General features: G+C 40.5%; 1 protein-coding gene across 2 annotated transcripts in view; it reads left to right on the top strand.

Annotated features, from left to right (window-relative positions):
* Positions 1-9,238, top strand: part of NAV3 (neuron navigator 3) — a 277,390-nt gene extending 268,152 nt beyond the window's left edge. For both annotated transcript variants that reach the window (XM_063133851.1, XM_063133852.1), the window contains 3 exons: positions 2,258-2,376; positions 4,014-4,211; positions 6,528-9,238. In XM_063133851.1, the coding sequence (XP_062989921.1) occupies positions 2,258-2,376; positions 4,014-4,211; positions 6,528-6,647 (437 nt within the window). In that variant the 3' untranslated portion in view covers positions 6,648-9,238. The remainder of the gene's footprint in view (positions 1-2,257; positions 2,377-4,013; positions 4,212-6,527) is intronic.
* Positions 9,239-14,251: the final 5,013 nt, after the last annotated feature.

The raw sequence follows: 14,251 nt of genomic DNA, 5'->3' as shown, positions 1-14,251 counted from the left end.
TATTCACTTTGGGTTGGATACAACCCTCATATGTGCAACAAGACTTGCCCATCCCCTCCTCCCCTTGCAGCCCCCCCCCCACAAATCTGCTCAGGAGGGCCCCAACCCTTAGGGTAGATTGGGGTGGGGCTTCAGGGGGATGGGAAATGCATAATTACATATTTGTCCCTAAGATTCGAATAGGAAACAGTTTTAGAAATGAATCTCTGAAATGTTCAGACAAATAACTGACACATCTACACCAAGCAGGATATAACACTATGAAAGTGGTATATGGTATGTGTCAATGGGCCCCAACAGTTGTCAGTGCACTTCAATACCGCTATAAAGCAGTAGTGTGGCTCCTGCCAACATCTACTATTAGAATGGAAGAGGGAACACTGAAAAACATAAGAAGAGCCATGCTGGATCAGACCAAGGGTCCATCTTGTCCAGCACTCTGTTCACACAGTGGCCAACAAACTGTCAGCCAGGGAACAACAAAGCAGGACATGAGTGCAACAGCACTCTCCCACCCATGTTCCCCAGCAACTGGTGTATACAGGCTTATTGCCTCGGATACTGGAAGTAGCACTTAGCCATCAAGGCTAGTAGCCATTGATAGCCTTCTCCTCCAGAAATTTATCCACCACCACCCTTTTAAAGCTATCCAAATTGGTGGCCATCACTATATCGTGTAGTAGTGAATTCCATAGTTTAGCTATGTGCTGTGTGAAGAAGTACTTCCTTTTATTTGTCCTGAATCTTGGGATGACCCTGGGTTCTAGTATTATGAGAAAAGGAGAAAAATGTCTACCTATCCACATTCTCCACATCATGCATAATTTTGTACACCTCTATCATGTCTTCCCTTAGCCTCTTGGGATAATCACTGGATAATCTTCATTTAATATGACCTGTGGCTATTTTAGTTTGTAGCTGCATACTGCAGAAGCACTCAGCACATATTTGCCAATACGATGCCTTAGAAAACCATGGCCTGCATGTAATAAAGACCAGTTGCTTATCTGTAACAGTAATTCTTCAAGTGATCATCTGTGCCTGCATGGATCCCAGTTCAGAAACTGAGTCAGTTGCTCACTTTGCTGCCATCTTTTTCTTCTTCTTAAGCTAAGAAGAAGACTTTTTTTTTTTTGAGGTCTGGGCCTTTTAGATAGCTTCTTAGCCATTATAAGTGTCAACAATTGCCCAGATGTGGGATTAGTCTGTGAGGTTGATTGCTAAGGGCTCAGGGAGGAGGGGGAAGTAGACCCTGACACTTTGCAGGAATGGTGTCAACATTCCCTCAGGAGGATGAGTGAAGACCTACGTCATCTCTGTCATCATCAGCAAACCCACGGCCTCAAGCATTCTCTTCCAGAGGACAGTCCAAAATCTTTCTGAGCGGTTACAGCTGGCTTGTTTGGTAAAAGCCTAGCAGCGTACACATGGCTCCATCTTATGTACTTCCCCAAGGCAGAAAAACGCACAGGTAGTGCTCATCCATGGGTGAGAGTTAACTTCCACCATCAGGTACATTTGCAGAAAGTTGCCTGAAGGGCCATACGCCTGAGGTGATGAAGCATTTGAAAAGATCGTAAACAAAAATTAACAAATAAAAGAAAACAAGAAAGACAAAGATATTTTCTGGGTTGTCCCCACTCCCCGTCCTTTTACACGTCTAGCCCTAACTTCTCTGCCAACACCGGTATACTGACATCAGACTGTATTAGCCCATAGCATTAAAAGCAGCAGGTAAGTCAGAGAGGGTAGGTGCCAAGAATATGATTACAAGAAAGAAGAGGTCAAACAATTTTAGGTAGCACAACTTTACATTTTAAAAAGAGATTATTTTTAATTGAACTTTTCTTTACAATAATTCCCAAATGGACACAACTCACGTTGACTGCCACCTCATAGCAGCTGGCAGCTGCTGCAATACAGACAAGTATTTTCAGCCTATTTACAGAACAGTGTGCCTTGTTTTCACATGAATTTTGTATTATTTCTCCCAACATAAACAAAGGTCAACTGGAACTCTGAAGGAATGTGTTTATAGAAAAGCACAATTCATATTTGCTATGGCACAAACATTCAAGAAAATGCCAGATATTATAAATGCATTTTGTACAAAGCGCATTGTCATCCTTTATGTACAAGTGATGAGCTAAATGAAAAACAAAAAAACCCACTATGTATTATGATTTTTTAATATATTTTATAGCACGACCATGAAATGTATTATAAAGGGTTTAGCAGTTAATGTTTTTTATTTCAGGTCCTCGCCTTTTTCTATCCTGCCCTATAGACGTCGATGGTTCCAGAGTATGGTTCACAGACCTCTGGAATTATTCCTTGATACCATACATTATGGAAGCTGTGAGAGAAGGACTTCAGGTAGGATCCTACCAGATGTTCTTAGAGTCCCTTGAGACAAATATCAATGCCCTTCATTGCTACTTACGGAGGATGGTTTTCAGAAACATGCCAAAATTTCAACGAGCATATGCTATGTTTCAGCACATCCCAAAGGACAGTGTTACCATTTTTTAAAGACACTTTCTGCTTGTTTGTGACAGAGGGATGCTGAAATAAATGCACCTCAGCATTTTGTGCCTATTCCCCTCCCCTTTTACTGCATATTATGCAGGGCCGGCTCGATGTTTGAGGGGGATCCTGGGCAAGTTGCCCCTTGGTGGGTGCCCACCAATGCCCCTGCCCCCAGTGCATTTACCAGGAGATAAGGGCAGAGTAAGCAGTGGCAGGACAGGTGGCACAGGGAGGAGCACGGTGAAGCTGTGGTGAAGGAGATTCTATTTTAATCCCCTTGATGGCCCCCAACAGAGATGTTGGGATGGATTAAACAGATGGCTACTTTGCTTTGCAGCTACCCAGGTTCATATCTCAGCTCTGAGCAACAAGGAGAAAAAAAATCTTCCTAAAGCTGGCCAGCTAGCCCAGTGCAATTTTCTGGATTGGGCTGGTCTCACCCTTTTAAAGATGTTTTCCCCCTTTTCCACTAGCACTGAAGAGAGCTGTGATTAATCCTTCTCCAATGCCTTGACACAGTGTCACTGCAGAGCAACACTACATTGGGAGCAATGGGGACAGATGAAATGGATGGCTCTCTTGCTGGCAGGGGAACAATTCGGAAAGGGGCCCACTTGGCCCTGGATGGATGGATCTTTTAAGAATACTCCCCTTCCGTCTTGCACTGAGACGGATAGGGAGTGGCTTCAGAGAGGATCAGAGGTCCTTCCCTGATGTAGTGAATTTTTGGAGTGAAGCTGCATTGAGGACATTGGGAAGGGATTAAAACAACAACATTGTTGCTCTCTTGTTGCAGCTGCTCAGTGTTCCTGCTCAGGTTATTTTTCCTAAACCCCATAGCTGTATGGTGACAGACTGATTAGGCCTGTGGAGAAAGGGAATTTGACCACATGATTCTATGCAGGATCCTGACAAAAATGGCAACACTCCACCCCACTTCCATTGGCGGCAATGAAAGCTTTCCTCTCAGTGCAAATAGAAGCTTCTGGGACTGTGCCCCATACTCAGGCCACAAAACTAGGATGGCATTTTCGTTTGGTGGCCAAACAGTGAGGGTGGACTCACTGGTGTTCCTTCCAACTTCTCCCTCCTACCAGCCGCCATTGTTCTCCCCAGAATGGCCCAGAACAATATTATGGCATGATACAGTTCTGAGGCATATTCTGGCAAAACATTAAAACAGAGGTATCCACTGATAGGTGCCATTCCCAGCCCCCATGCTTTGAATTTTCCTTGGAATGATGCCACATCATAATATAGGGGCATTCAGGCAACGAAAAGAGGTAGCCAGCAGCAACCAGAAGCTATGGGTGATGCTGGTGAGGTTCTATCTCTTGAAAATGCATACAAGGAGATGGGTCGACAACCCATTTTGTTGTTGAACATTGCCTCCTCCATCTACATTTGGGCCAAAAGTTATGTTTGGATAACTTTTGGTCCAGTACTACAAGCCATTTGTTCTCTTATTTTGGGGTGCATTTTAGATGTATGGTAAAAGAGCACCTTGGGAAGATCCTTCAAAGTGGATAGCAGAGACTTGCCCCTGGAGTTCACTTCAGCATGATTGGTCATCATTACTTCAGTTAAGACCTGGGGATGTTGGTTATGAAGGTTATGCATCTGCCAAAGAAGGAACCACCTCAAAGCACATTCCACAGACTGAGTCAGAAGGAGACCCTTTGGTAAGATGAAAGCTGCTGCTTCTACTACTACTAAACTGTATGTCTTTTATCCTAGCCAATTAATATGTACAACAGCAAAAAAGTTCATTGGTTATTTCAAATCAATATGTACAACTTAGTGCAGCTGTCTCTTAGACTTCTCAGAGTACCTGTCCATTACAGTACCCATTCTAACATATATCATAACACCTATTCTATTCCTAGACTGCATGAGACATGATACTCTCCCAGTCCCATTTTGATTCCCTTCTTTCAAAACATGCTGCCTTCTTTAGCCTCCTTCTTTCATCCCCACCATTCCCTTGGCTCCCTTATGCTCAGTTCATTGCCTAATCTGTCCCCTTTTCTTGACTCAGTTGTATTTGTATTGGCCCAACTTGTTGACCATTTATTACAATATAATTTATTCCCCTGCAATGTCTCAAGAAGTGAGGTAAAAAGTTTACAATTTTCCCAAAGCAATTTGCCGAGCATCATTATGAATGCCTGTCTATTTGCTGTTAAGTTTGAGAAATCAATTAATCCAAGTTATCATTACATCTTGCTTGCATGGGGAGCAAATCCTAGTGTATACAGAGTAACCTTTTCTTCAAACAGCCTTGAGTTATTCTGTGTTACATTCAGTTGTCAACTCCATCTGCTTTATGTACCCATAATAATGTTGGTGTTTGTTCACATGTTCCATGATTATGAAATTTAAAAGAATTTAATCAATAGCCCGTGATTGTATAGGCCTTTCCTTCACTGTAGCTCTACTTGTTAGCTTTGCATTAACTCCTTGGATGTGTATGCAGCAAGTTAAGGAGTTATCTCAGAATATATGCCAGTCCCAAACATTCTGGCCCACACTCTGATATTCCATCACACTTCAAAGTGAGCAAAAAACAGAACACAGATTGGGATGAAGCAGATAGGAACAAGCTTGGTTCATAATATCTGGAGTCATCAAGGGCAGGGAACTAATTCATTCCCTTCCTCTCATTCCATGAATACATATCTTTTATTTTATTCTACTTAGGTGAATGACTGCTATTCATTTTGGTGTGTCTGTGTGCATGAGGGGTGGGAGCACTGCATTGGAAAGGAGAGAAAGAGCTTGAGGATTATTACGGGCAGTGAGCAGAAGGCCCTAGAAAAATGCATTGGAGAGGGGATAGAAATAACCACAGTTTGTGGAGACTGTATGTGTGAAACAACAAAAACACAGAGGAATATTAGGTGTGTGGAGAGAGAGAGAGAGAGGGAAAGCTCTTGAGAAGATTTATGTAGGAAAGCGACAGGGAGCTGCCTGGATTGAAGACTGGTGGTGGGTTGAAGTGATAGGTCCACAGACTGAAGACGTTCCTTCTTCTCAACTTCCACAGTCACCCATAAATTTAACAAGCCTTTTACAAGTAATATAAACAAGTCTAACAACATTATATGACTTAAGGAAGTGTGACTGGCAGCCTATATAGAATTGCAAAGTTCTATATGGATGTGGCAGCTATAAAGCCACCTTGGTCTCAGGAGGCCTGAATAAATCTGAGAAAGTGGTGCTAGTAAAATGCTTTCTCTTCTTTACACACGTTTTGTCAGACCAACCAGCGCTCTTCATTTTAAATAATGCACCATTTTAAAATGCTATCAGTGTAGATCAGTTCCCTGGACACCATGGCAAGGGGGAAGCTTTATAAATATCAACCATAATTACGATAATTTTAGGCACTGAGCATCTTAGAACTCCCTGAGGCTCTTGATGTTAAGTAAGATGTGCTTAAAGGCTCTTCTGGAACCCAGCCTCGTAGCTGTGGTGTGCTATTTTCTCTTGCCAAGGTCAGATCCTGGACAGCAGATGGTGCTTTCTGTATTCAGCAGCTGGTTTCAACCCATTCGACTTCTTCCCCCACCTCTCTTCCCTGAGACAGCATGGATGTGTATGCAAAAGCAATCACATTTCTTCTCCTCCCGCAATGTATTCTCATGCCAAAACCTCCTATTCTTTTCTTTTCTTTTCAGTCTTAGATAAGCCTTGGCATTGGGAAAATAAATTCAGATCAAGAGCTGCCTCTCCTTTATATACTTTTGAATTCCTGTATCCTAGTTTGTTTCCATGCCTTTGAGACTTTAAAAACAGAAGAGAAATTCAAAGGTTTACCTTGTAGAAACCATCATAGCAAGCCCCGTGTTTTTTTTTCAAAACACTGCGCCATTGTGAAGACGTATTATGATGACCATCACACCCTTTTTGCTTATTACGTGTGTCATGGAAACAAGAGAGCCATCGTTGCATTAACACTTATATCAATGACAAGCATTTCCATATTTCTTTTTCAGATGAATATGCTAATGCGACTCAAAGAAGCCGCCAGTTACTCGAGTGCACAGAGCTGCGACAGTGACACTGCCAGTCACCACGATGATATTCTGGACCCCTCACTCGAATCGACTCTCTAGAGGGAGATGGGCCTGGTTAGAGGATGCTGGTAAACCCATTCCTGCTTCAAGCGCTGCCAGTATTAAAGCAGCAGGTCAGGGTGGCCCGAAAGAGAGAGAGAAGGAGGGAGGGAGTGTGTTGTGTCATATATAGGCGGTCGACTTAACTCTGACAAGTCAGGAAAGCAAATCAAAATAGAAAGCTTGAATTAGTTTAATTTCAAGACATTTCAGTATCAATGGAGCTGAGTGAGACTCCATCAATCAACTGGAAAGGGCCTTTAACAGGAGGCTACTAAGCAGATTGCACATATATTAGCCAAACTGGAATCTCTTTGGGTTTTTGCTTTTTCTTCCTGTCTCGAAAGTTTACAGTGCAGGCCTTTTGTTTTACACTTCAATTTACTCTGAGGTGCTGCGTTTGCGGTCGTCTTGATCCTCTTCCTCTAACCTCTGTTGTGCCCCATGGCACTCGTTAACAGGACTCCAGTAGTTGTTCGAATTGTACGCTGCTGCCCATTCCAAAATGAGTTGGAGAAAAAAAAATGAGAGTAAACTCAATAAGCACAAACAGTATTGTGCAATTGCCAGGAAACGCTACTGTGATATGCTGGATAAGTGCCAATTTGATACTAAACTGCTTTGTTTAGCAGTGATGTGGTCCACCAAGGTTTCTGGGGGGAGTTTTGTGTGTAAAAAAAAAATCATTCGTTTTATATACAAGTTGTTTTTAACCACAAGGGTATTTTTTAAACACCTGCCCACCTCTTAACAAGGGAGTTATTCATTTTTTTAAAGAAACAACCAAGAACAACAACCCAATTCTTATCTGACACTGACTAAAGGCTTTCTTAGGGCTTCGTTTGTTTTGAGCCTTTTCAGTGGGGGTCAGGGGGAGGAGAACATTTCCTATGGTGCTGTCTCACTGCCTTAAAACCAATTTCTAGAACAGTTTTACAGTTGGTTTAATTTGTTAAACCATCGATTATTTACACTGTTTTCTTTCTTCATTTACTAACGGGAGAGCATCAGTGAACACAGTAGTCTCATGTCTGTATATCATGATTTTTTAATTTTATTTTATGAAGGGGGTCAATGGGTGAACTCTTGATATAGATATATAGATAGATATATAGTATTTTTATCTTGTGTGAATAGATTGCCTACCATCGAAAATATTCAAATGACCACTCCTAATTAACTATGATTGAAAACAAAGCCCAAGACAGTTGGCTCAGGTCCATTTGGTCCTATGGAAAAGAGCTTATCAAGAGAGACACAGAGAGAGAGATGGTTGGAAAGCGTTATCCAGCAGAGCTGGGTACACTTGATGCAGCATGAGCACAAATATATCTTTATTTTCCCCCTCCTCTTTTCCCTTTTTTTTTTGTTTTAGTTTGAAGCATGTTGTTTTAATTGCAATTGTACATGAAGAAATTCAGCATTAAACAACACTAACACAGTGATGTCCACTGTGGAAGAGAGAAAAGTTTATACTGTAAAAGGGGAGGGGGGGTTGGTTTTGCACAGTCTATGGGGAGGGTATTGTAAATATTAAAAAAAAAAAGCCTTGCACAAATGAAAGCAAACAAACAGCGACAACAACAAAAAATAAGGAACTGTATTTTATCCTGTTGGTGTTAAGAGATGTTTCATTTACTGAGATTACCTGTATGTTGCAAACAGATCCAGAATGCAAACCGTACAATCTGTTTTTTTTAACCTGGTGTGTTCGTCCTGTATTTAGAACTGTTATGACTATGCAGGAGCTATCTGTGCTAGAGTGAGCATGTTTCAATTTACATTATGAAGCCAATACATCTTAGGAGAAAACAAAACAAAACAAAAAAAACCCCCTATGTTTATCTTTCCTGGCAGGGCTACACCAGATTGAAGGAAAACTGATCAGAGTAATTGGATATGTTGGTTCAAATTAACACAAATAGTCGAAGGGCTATGGCATTGTGTAGACATGCACTTGTGCACCTAGAGCCACAATCCTGAAACTGTTCACTTGGAACATGCCCAAGTCACAGCAATGTGTGTGTCTATGTGGGCCAGTGGAGCACTTCCAAGATCCAACTAGCCAATGAATATCTTCAGGAAATGTAACTGGTGCTACGAATTCCTGTGACCATCATGTGGCCATCTGTTTTATTAATGGAAGACAAAGTAATCAATGCAGCATTTTTTTTGCTGCATCACTGAAGCTACAGGTCTCCTGCATGGTGCTATTGCCCTAGTAAATAATACTCTGATTTTATGCACATAGAATGTAGTCAAACTGATGTAAGGCGCCAAATACTAACTTACTTTCTCATATTGTTCAATGACATGCCTCTCTCTGGCAAATGACTAAACAACAGCTGCTCTTTATGATATATGTGACCTAAAACAACACACACAAACCCATGAATTTCTGTCATTTTTGACACACGCACACACATACAAAACCTGTATGTATGTATCATGTAATACAACTTTACCTGCAATACATCTCAGTGAGTCCACCTAGTTTACAACTTTAAAAATTTGCTTGTGAAACATTTGTCTGTATACATTTTATATTTTGTACATTTTTGATGTAACATATCATGTAAATAGACAGAAACAGTGAGATAAATCATCTGAAAAGTTTTGTAGTCTTTGTAAAGCCCTATTAATAAGTATTTGGTGTCATCAGACTTAACTGAATGATGTATTTTCTATTGATTTATTGTTCTTCTAGCTTGTAAACCAGCTTGCATATATTTTTTGCAGGTGTGCACACTGTATCTGTCTAAATTATTACTTTGCCATTAAAGTGGAATTATTTATTGACAACTGAGTCTGTTGCCTTTGCACTCAGGAGAACAGGTGATTGTATTATTTCATGGTAAAATACATGTACTGACTAATGTAGCTTCAGAAACTGCCTAACCCAAGGTTGCAAGGACAATGACTTGTATCCTGTTTCCGTGAAAATACCCTATTGTGTCATCCTAAATTAAAAACCCTTTGGGAGAAAAACAGATGATCACATAGAGAAAGAAAGTTGGAGTTTGATGTTAGACAGATGATATCAAAGAAAAGTACCCTATCATATTAAGATATTGCATACGCACCAGTCCATCTGGGCGAATAGCTCATGGTTGTGGAACCTGAAAGGGTAGTTCACAGCAGGTGTGCCTGGTCTAATTTCTATTCTCCAAGAGACAGCTTGATTGTCAAAGAAGCTCTGCTAGGACTGCTGGACTCTCCACAGGATGGCCTTCCAGGAAGATGTTTGTGGTATGCTTCTTCATTGCCACATCTTTGCTAAACCCAGACCTATTGTGACACTCTGAGCATATGAGAGCTAGCACAGGCTTGTGCAAATGGATTCCCTGTTGAGAAGTCCATAGGAGCTTCCCATTTTGGTTCTGGGAGTTATGGGTCATGTATGAACTAATCCTTGGGATAAAGAATTCAGGTGACAGCAACATGATTTCCCTGCCTCCATAGTCCATTTGCACAAGTGGAAATCTTAACACTGCCATTCCAAACTTGGATAAACCATTCATTTTAGTTCAATTTTTTTGAAAGTATTTTTGTATTATAGATTTTCAAAAAATACAAAACAAAACAAGCAAAACTAAAAAAGAGGAAAAGAAAAAATTGTAGCCATATCTTGAATACATATGAAATATGTGTGTGTGTGTGTGTGAGAGAGAGAGAGAGAGAGAGAATGACAATGCAGCTTTCTAAGAATTATAAACTTCAATGAAAGTAGACCAAATATCCAAATAAGTATCTTTTTGCAGGTGGTGCCTATGCATCACCTCTTCCATTGCATTATAGGAGGTAAGAGTTTATCCTTCCAATGTTATAATCTCAGTCTTTTAGCTGATATAGTACAAGAAGCAGGTAGATAATTTAAAAAGGACATGTATATCAGTAAAAATTAAAGAGTGTTCCAGTACAAAGTTTATCCATATAATAACCTTCTCTCAAAAAGAGGCAACTATTGGGCTTTGCCAAAAGCATTAGCTGTATTACACCTCCAGAAATTACCCGACTTAGATGAACCCTTATTAAAGAGATGTTGTAGTGTCCAATAGATACAGAACCAGAGTTTATGCTGAATAAGATGTAACCTGAGATCCAAGAATGCTTCAGCTATGAATGCTAAACCAATGGACCATTGATTAGGCAACATAGGACAATCCAATTCCCTATTTCATTTCTGCTTAAGACCCTGCATATGATATTTATTCACCAATAATCAGTATTTATAAACATGGGTCAATATAACTTATTGATATAACTGGCAGGGCCAAAGCTAGATTCTAACAAATATTGCAACTACATGCGCATCACCAGATGAGCATTTTATAGGATGCTCATTACTGGCCACTCATGAATGTTTGCTGGTCCTTTTGATCCACCTCCTGCATGCCTCCCACTCCTCCTTCTCTTTCTTCGGTCAAAAAGTAAGACCCAAAAAAAATTATTATTATTATTTTACTATAACAATACCTGACGCCATTTCCTGCTGTGTGCAGGAGAAGCAGAATGATAAAAATGCTCAGTGAATGGGCCACGTGGTCATTGCTTGCTTCCTCTTTCTTCCCTGTGTGAAGAAAGAGGAAGCTGTTCATCCCTATTGTGGAAGAGAAGCAGGAGGCAATACAATGGTAGGGAAATATGATTTCCTCCCTGTTTGATGAGGCTCCAAGTATTACCACTCAGCCATAGCTAGCAAACCGTATGTAACACGCAATGCTGTGAATGACAAAAACACATCATAAACACGCACTAGTTGATCCAAGGTAAATATCAATCTATCCTTCCAAGTTTGCCACAAAAAAAATTCTTGCCAATTTTAAAATCTGGGTTTCCCATTAAAGTCAATTTAGCATGAGAAAATAGATCCAAATGTAATTGGATTATTAGCACTCCCGTGTGCATACGTGTAATAAATACCACCTGACCTGCTTGCACCAATGTTGTGATAACTTCTTGCAATCTATTGGGCAGAATTGCAGCTAATATTCTAATATCTGTGTTAATTCATGAAATAGTCCAATAGTTAATGGTGAACTGTGGTCTTTGCCAGGCTTAGGAATCACAGTAATATAAGCAGCGTTTAAAGATGCAGAAAGATGAAGATGAAGTTTTGGATCTAACAGATTGAAAATATTTTGTACCACTCAGTTGAAGACCTGTCCAGCCCCAGTGATTTCCAAGTCTGCATATTACTAATTGCTTGTGTAGTTTTTTCTCCAGAAGAAAGGGAGACAAAAGAAACTGCCTTTATGAAGATTCTAAACATGGAAGATTGACATGAGGAGGGAAAAAGTGTTCATATCCTGCTTCGATGTTTCATTTCCCATACTATACAAATCTGAATTAAACTGTAAAAATTGTAAATTTATATCAATGGGAGGTGTGTATATATATTGCACTCATCTTTGAGAAGTGAAATAAAATTTTGATGCTTTTGCTGCTTAAGGCGATGTGCCAAAATCGCACTAGGATGCTCACAATTTTCCCAGTCTGCCTGTCATAAGCAGGTTAAAGAAAATTCTACCTGCTGTGAAAGAATATTCATGTTTAAGATTCTTCAGCTCCTGATAAAACTGTCGAGTTGGGGAAGTAGCAACGTGGATTTAAGTCAATTTAATTTCAAACCAGTGTATGAGGAAGAGCTAAACCAGAGACATCCCCATTAGTAGCTGTGAAACTGAACACACCCTTCTTTCCTTTTATAGCTGAGAATCAAGCCCAACACCAACAGGTCTTGATTACATCAAAGCCACTGTGTGTGTCCTGTTTCACATGCATGAGCGTAACTGTCATGGAGGAAAATATCTGTGACTTATTCATCCTTGTATCTTCTCTAAAACATTACAGTACAACATCTAAGCTGCAGTCTTATACCCACTGACCTGGGAATAAGCCCCACTGAATTCAATAAGACATACTTTTCAGCAGACACATATAGCATTGCATTGCCCTATTAATTGCCAAATTGCATTTGCGTGAGTGTACACCAACATTGTCACTCATTTGCCTTTATGTGGATGTGTGACATGACTCCCTGGACTGCTCAATATTGGACAGATATTGACTGTTGAACGTTCTGGATAAGTGTTTTGCAACAAAATCCATGTTGTCACTCTTTCTGCTGTGCCATTCTTTATGCCATAATTGAACCAAAATATTTCCTTAGAGGGTGGCTTATTTTCCCTGATAACTGAATAATAGCATTCGAATTAAATGCTGCTACCACTAAGTTAGCTCATGCTGTAGCAATGAATGCACACTCACTGTACAAATGTATTTCTGCATAATAATACCACCAGCAGCAAATGGAATCTGTCATAGAAGATAAATTATGCAAGGACTAGGCCATGTGGCCTGTTTTGCTGCATTAAATTGCTTTTTGTTTGTTCCTCATTCAACTACATTCTTAAGTAAACATTGATAAATAGTGATCACATTGTTACCAAGAGTGGCCTTCTACCACCACTCAGGTTTATTTTGACTGCCTTATGGCTGTGTGTCTCCTCCACTTTTAAGATTTTTTTCAATTAGATCTTATTTACAGAGGGAAGTCTACTAGCATAATTCAATGGAAGGTGAGAGAGGCAATTTTAAAGGCCATAGAAGGAAAATAAACATCCTTTTCTAGGCACTCTTCTGTGGGGACCTGGCATTGCTGACTGAGATGGTGGGTGCTTGCCCACAATCTCAGCTCTAACCAAAACCGCCACAGTCCAGCATGGCTCCCGTATGGCCCCCTGAGTTGCAGGGAGATTAGATGCTGCCCAAGTTAGCTGCAGATGGCAAAATGTAGAGTCCTTGGCTGCAGATAGCAGCTATCACCCTGCAGCTGCCATGGCAGGGAAGGAGAGGAAGAGGTGCAAATGCCTGGATAATAAAGTCCCTTACCAAAGGTACCTGAGTGTAGCAGTCAAGGGATCAGTGGTGTAGCGGAGCCATGGCTCACAGCGACGCATCACTGGCAATTTTCATTAGCAGGGATGATGTCATCTACCTGTCCCCTCAAGATTCAGGTCCCTCAGGGATCTGAACTGCAATGAATCCATCTTAACTTGTTCATAAATGATTTGGAGTTAAGAGTAAGTATTGAAGTGGCTAAGTTTGAGATGACTCTAATTATTTAGGGTGGTTAAAACAAACAGGGATTGCAAAAGTTCCAAAAGGATCTCTCCAAACTATGTAAATAGGCATTAAAATGGCAAACACAGTTCAGTGTAAACAAGTGTAAAGTGATGCACATTGGGACAAAAAAATCTCACCTCACATATAAGTGAATGGGGTTTCATCTACTGGTGAACAATTAAGAAAGAGATCTTGGGGTTGTAGTGAATAGCTCAATGAAAATGTTGATCCAGTGTGAGATTGCAGTGAAACAGGCAAATTCTATTAGGGCTATGCACCACTTCGGCTCCAGATCCAAATTCCGAGCAGCTGACGCAGCCAGATTCAGACCAAAGCAGTCCAGATCCAGAGCATACACGACTCTTTCATGTACATATTGTGTACATCGCTGCTTTAAAGTTGCCATTTCCAGATGACTTCTATTATGAAAATAGATGAAAGAAGAATCTCCCTTGAAGAGGCATGGATACCAGTGC

The sequence above is a fragment of the Elgaria multicarinata genome, chromosome 9 (genome assembly GCF_023053635.1).
Source record: "Elgaria multicarinata webbii isolate HBS135686 ecotype San Diego chromosome 9, rElgMul1.1.pri, whole genome shotgun sequence".
In the NCBI taxonomy this organism is placed as follows: domain Eukaryota; kingdom Metazoa; phylum Chordata; class Lepidosauria; order Squamata; family Anguidae; genus Elgaria; species Elgaria multicarinata.
Note: the sequence above shows the minus strand (reverse complement) of the source record. Positions and strands in the feature narration are given on the sequence as shown.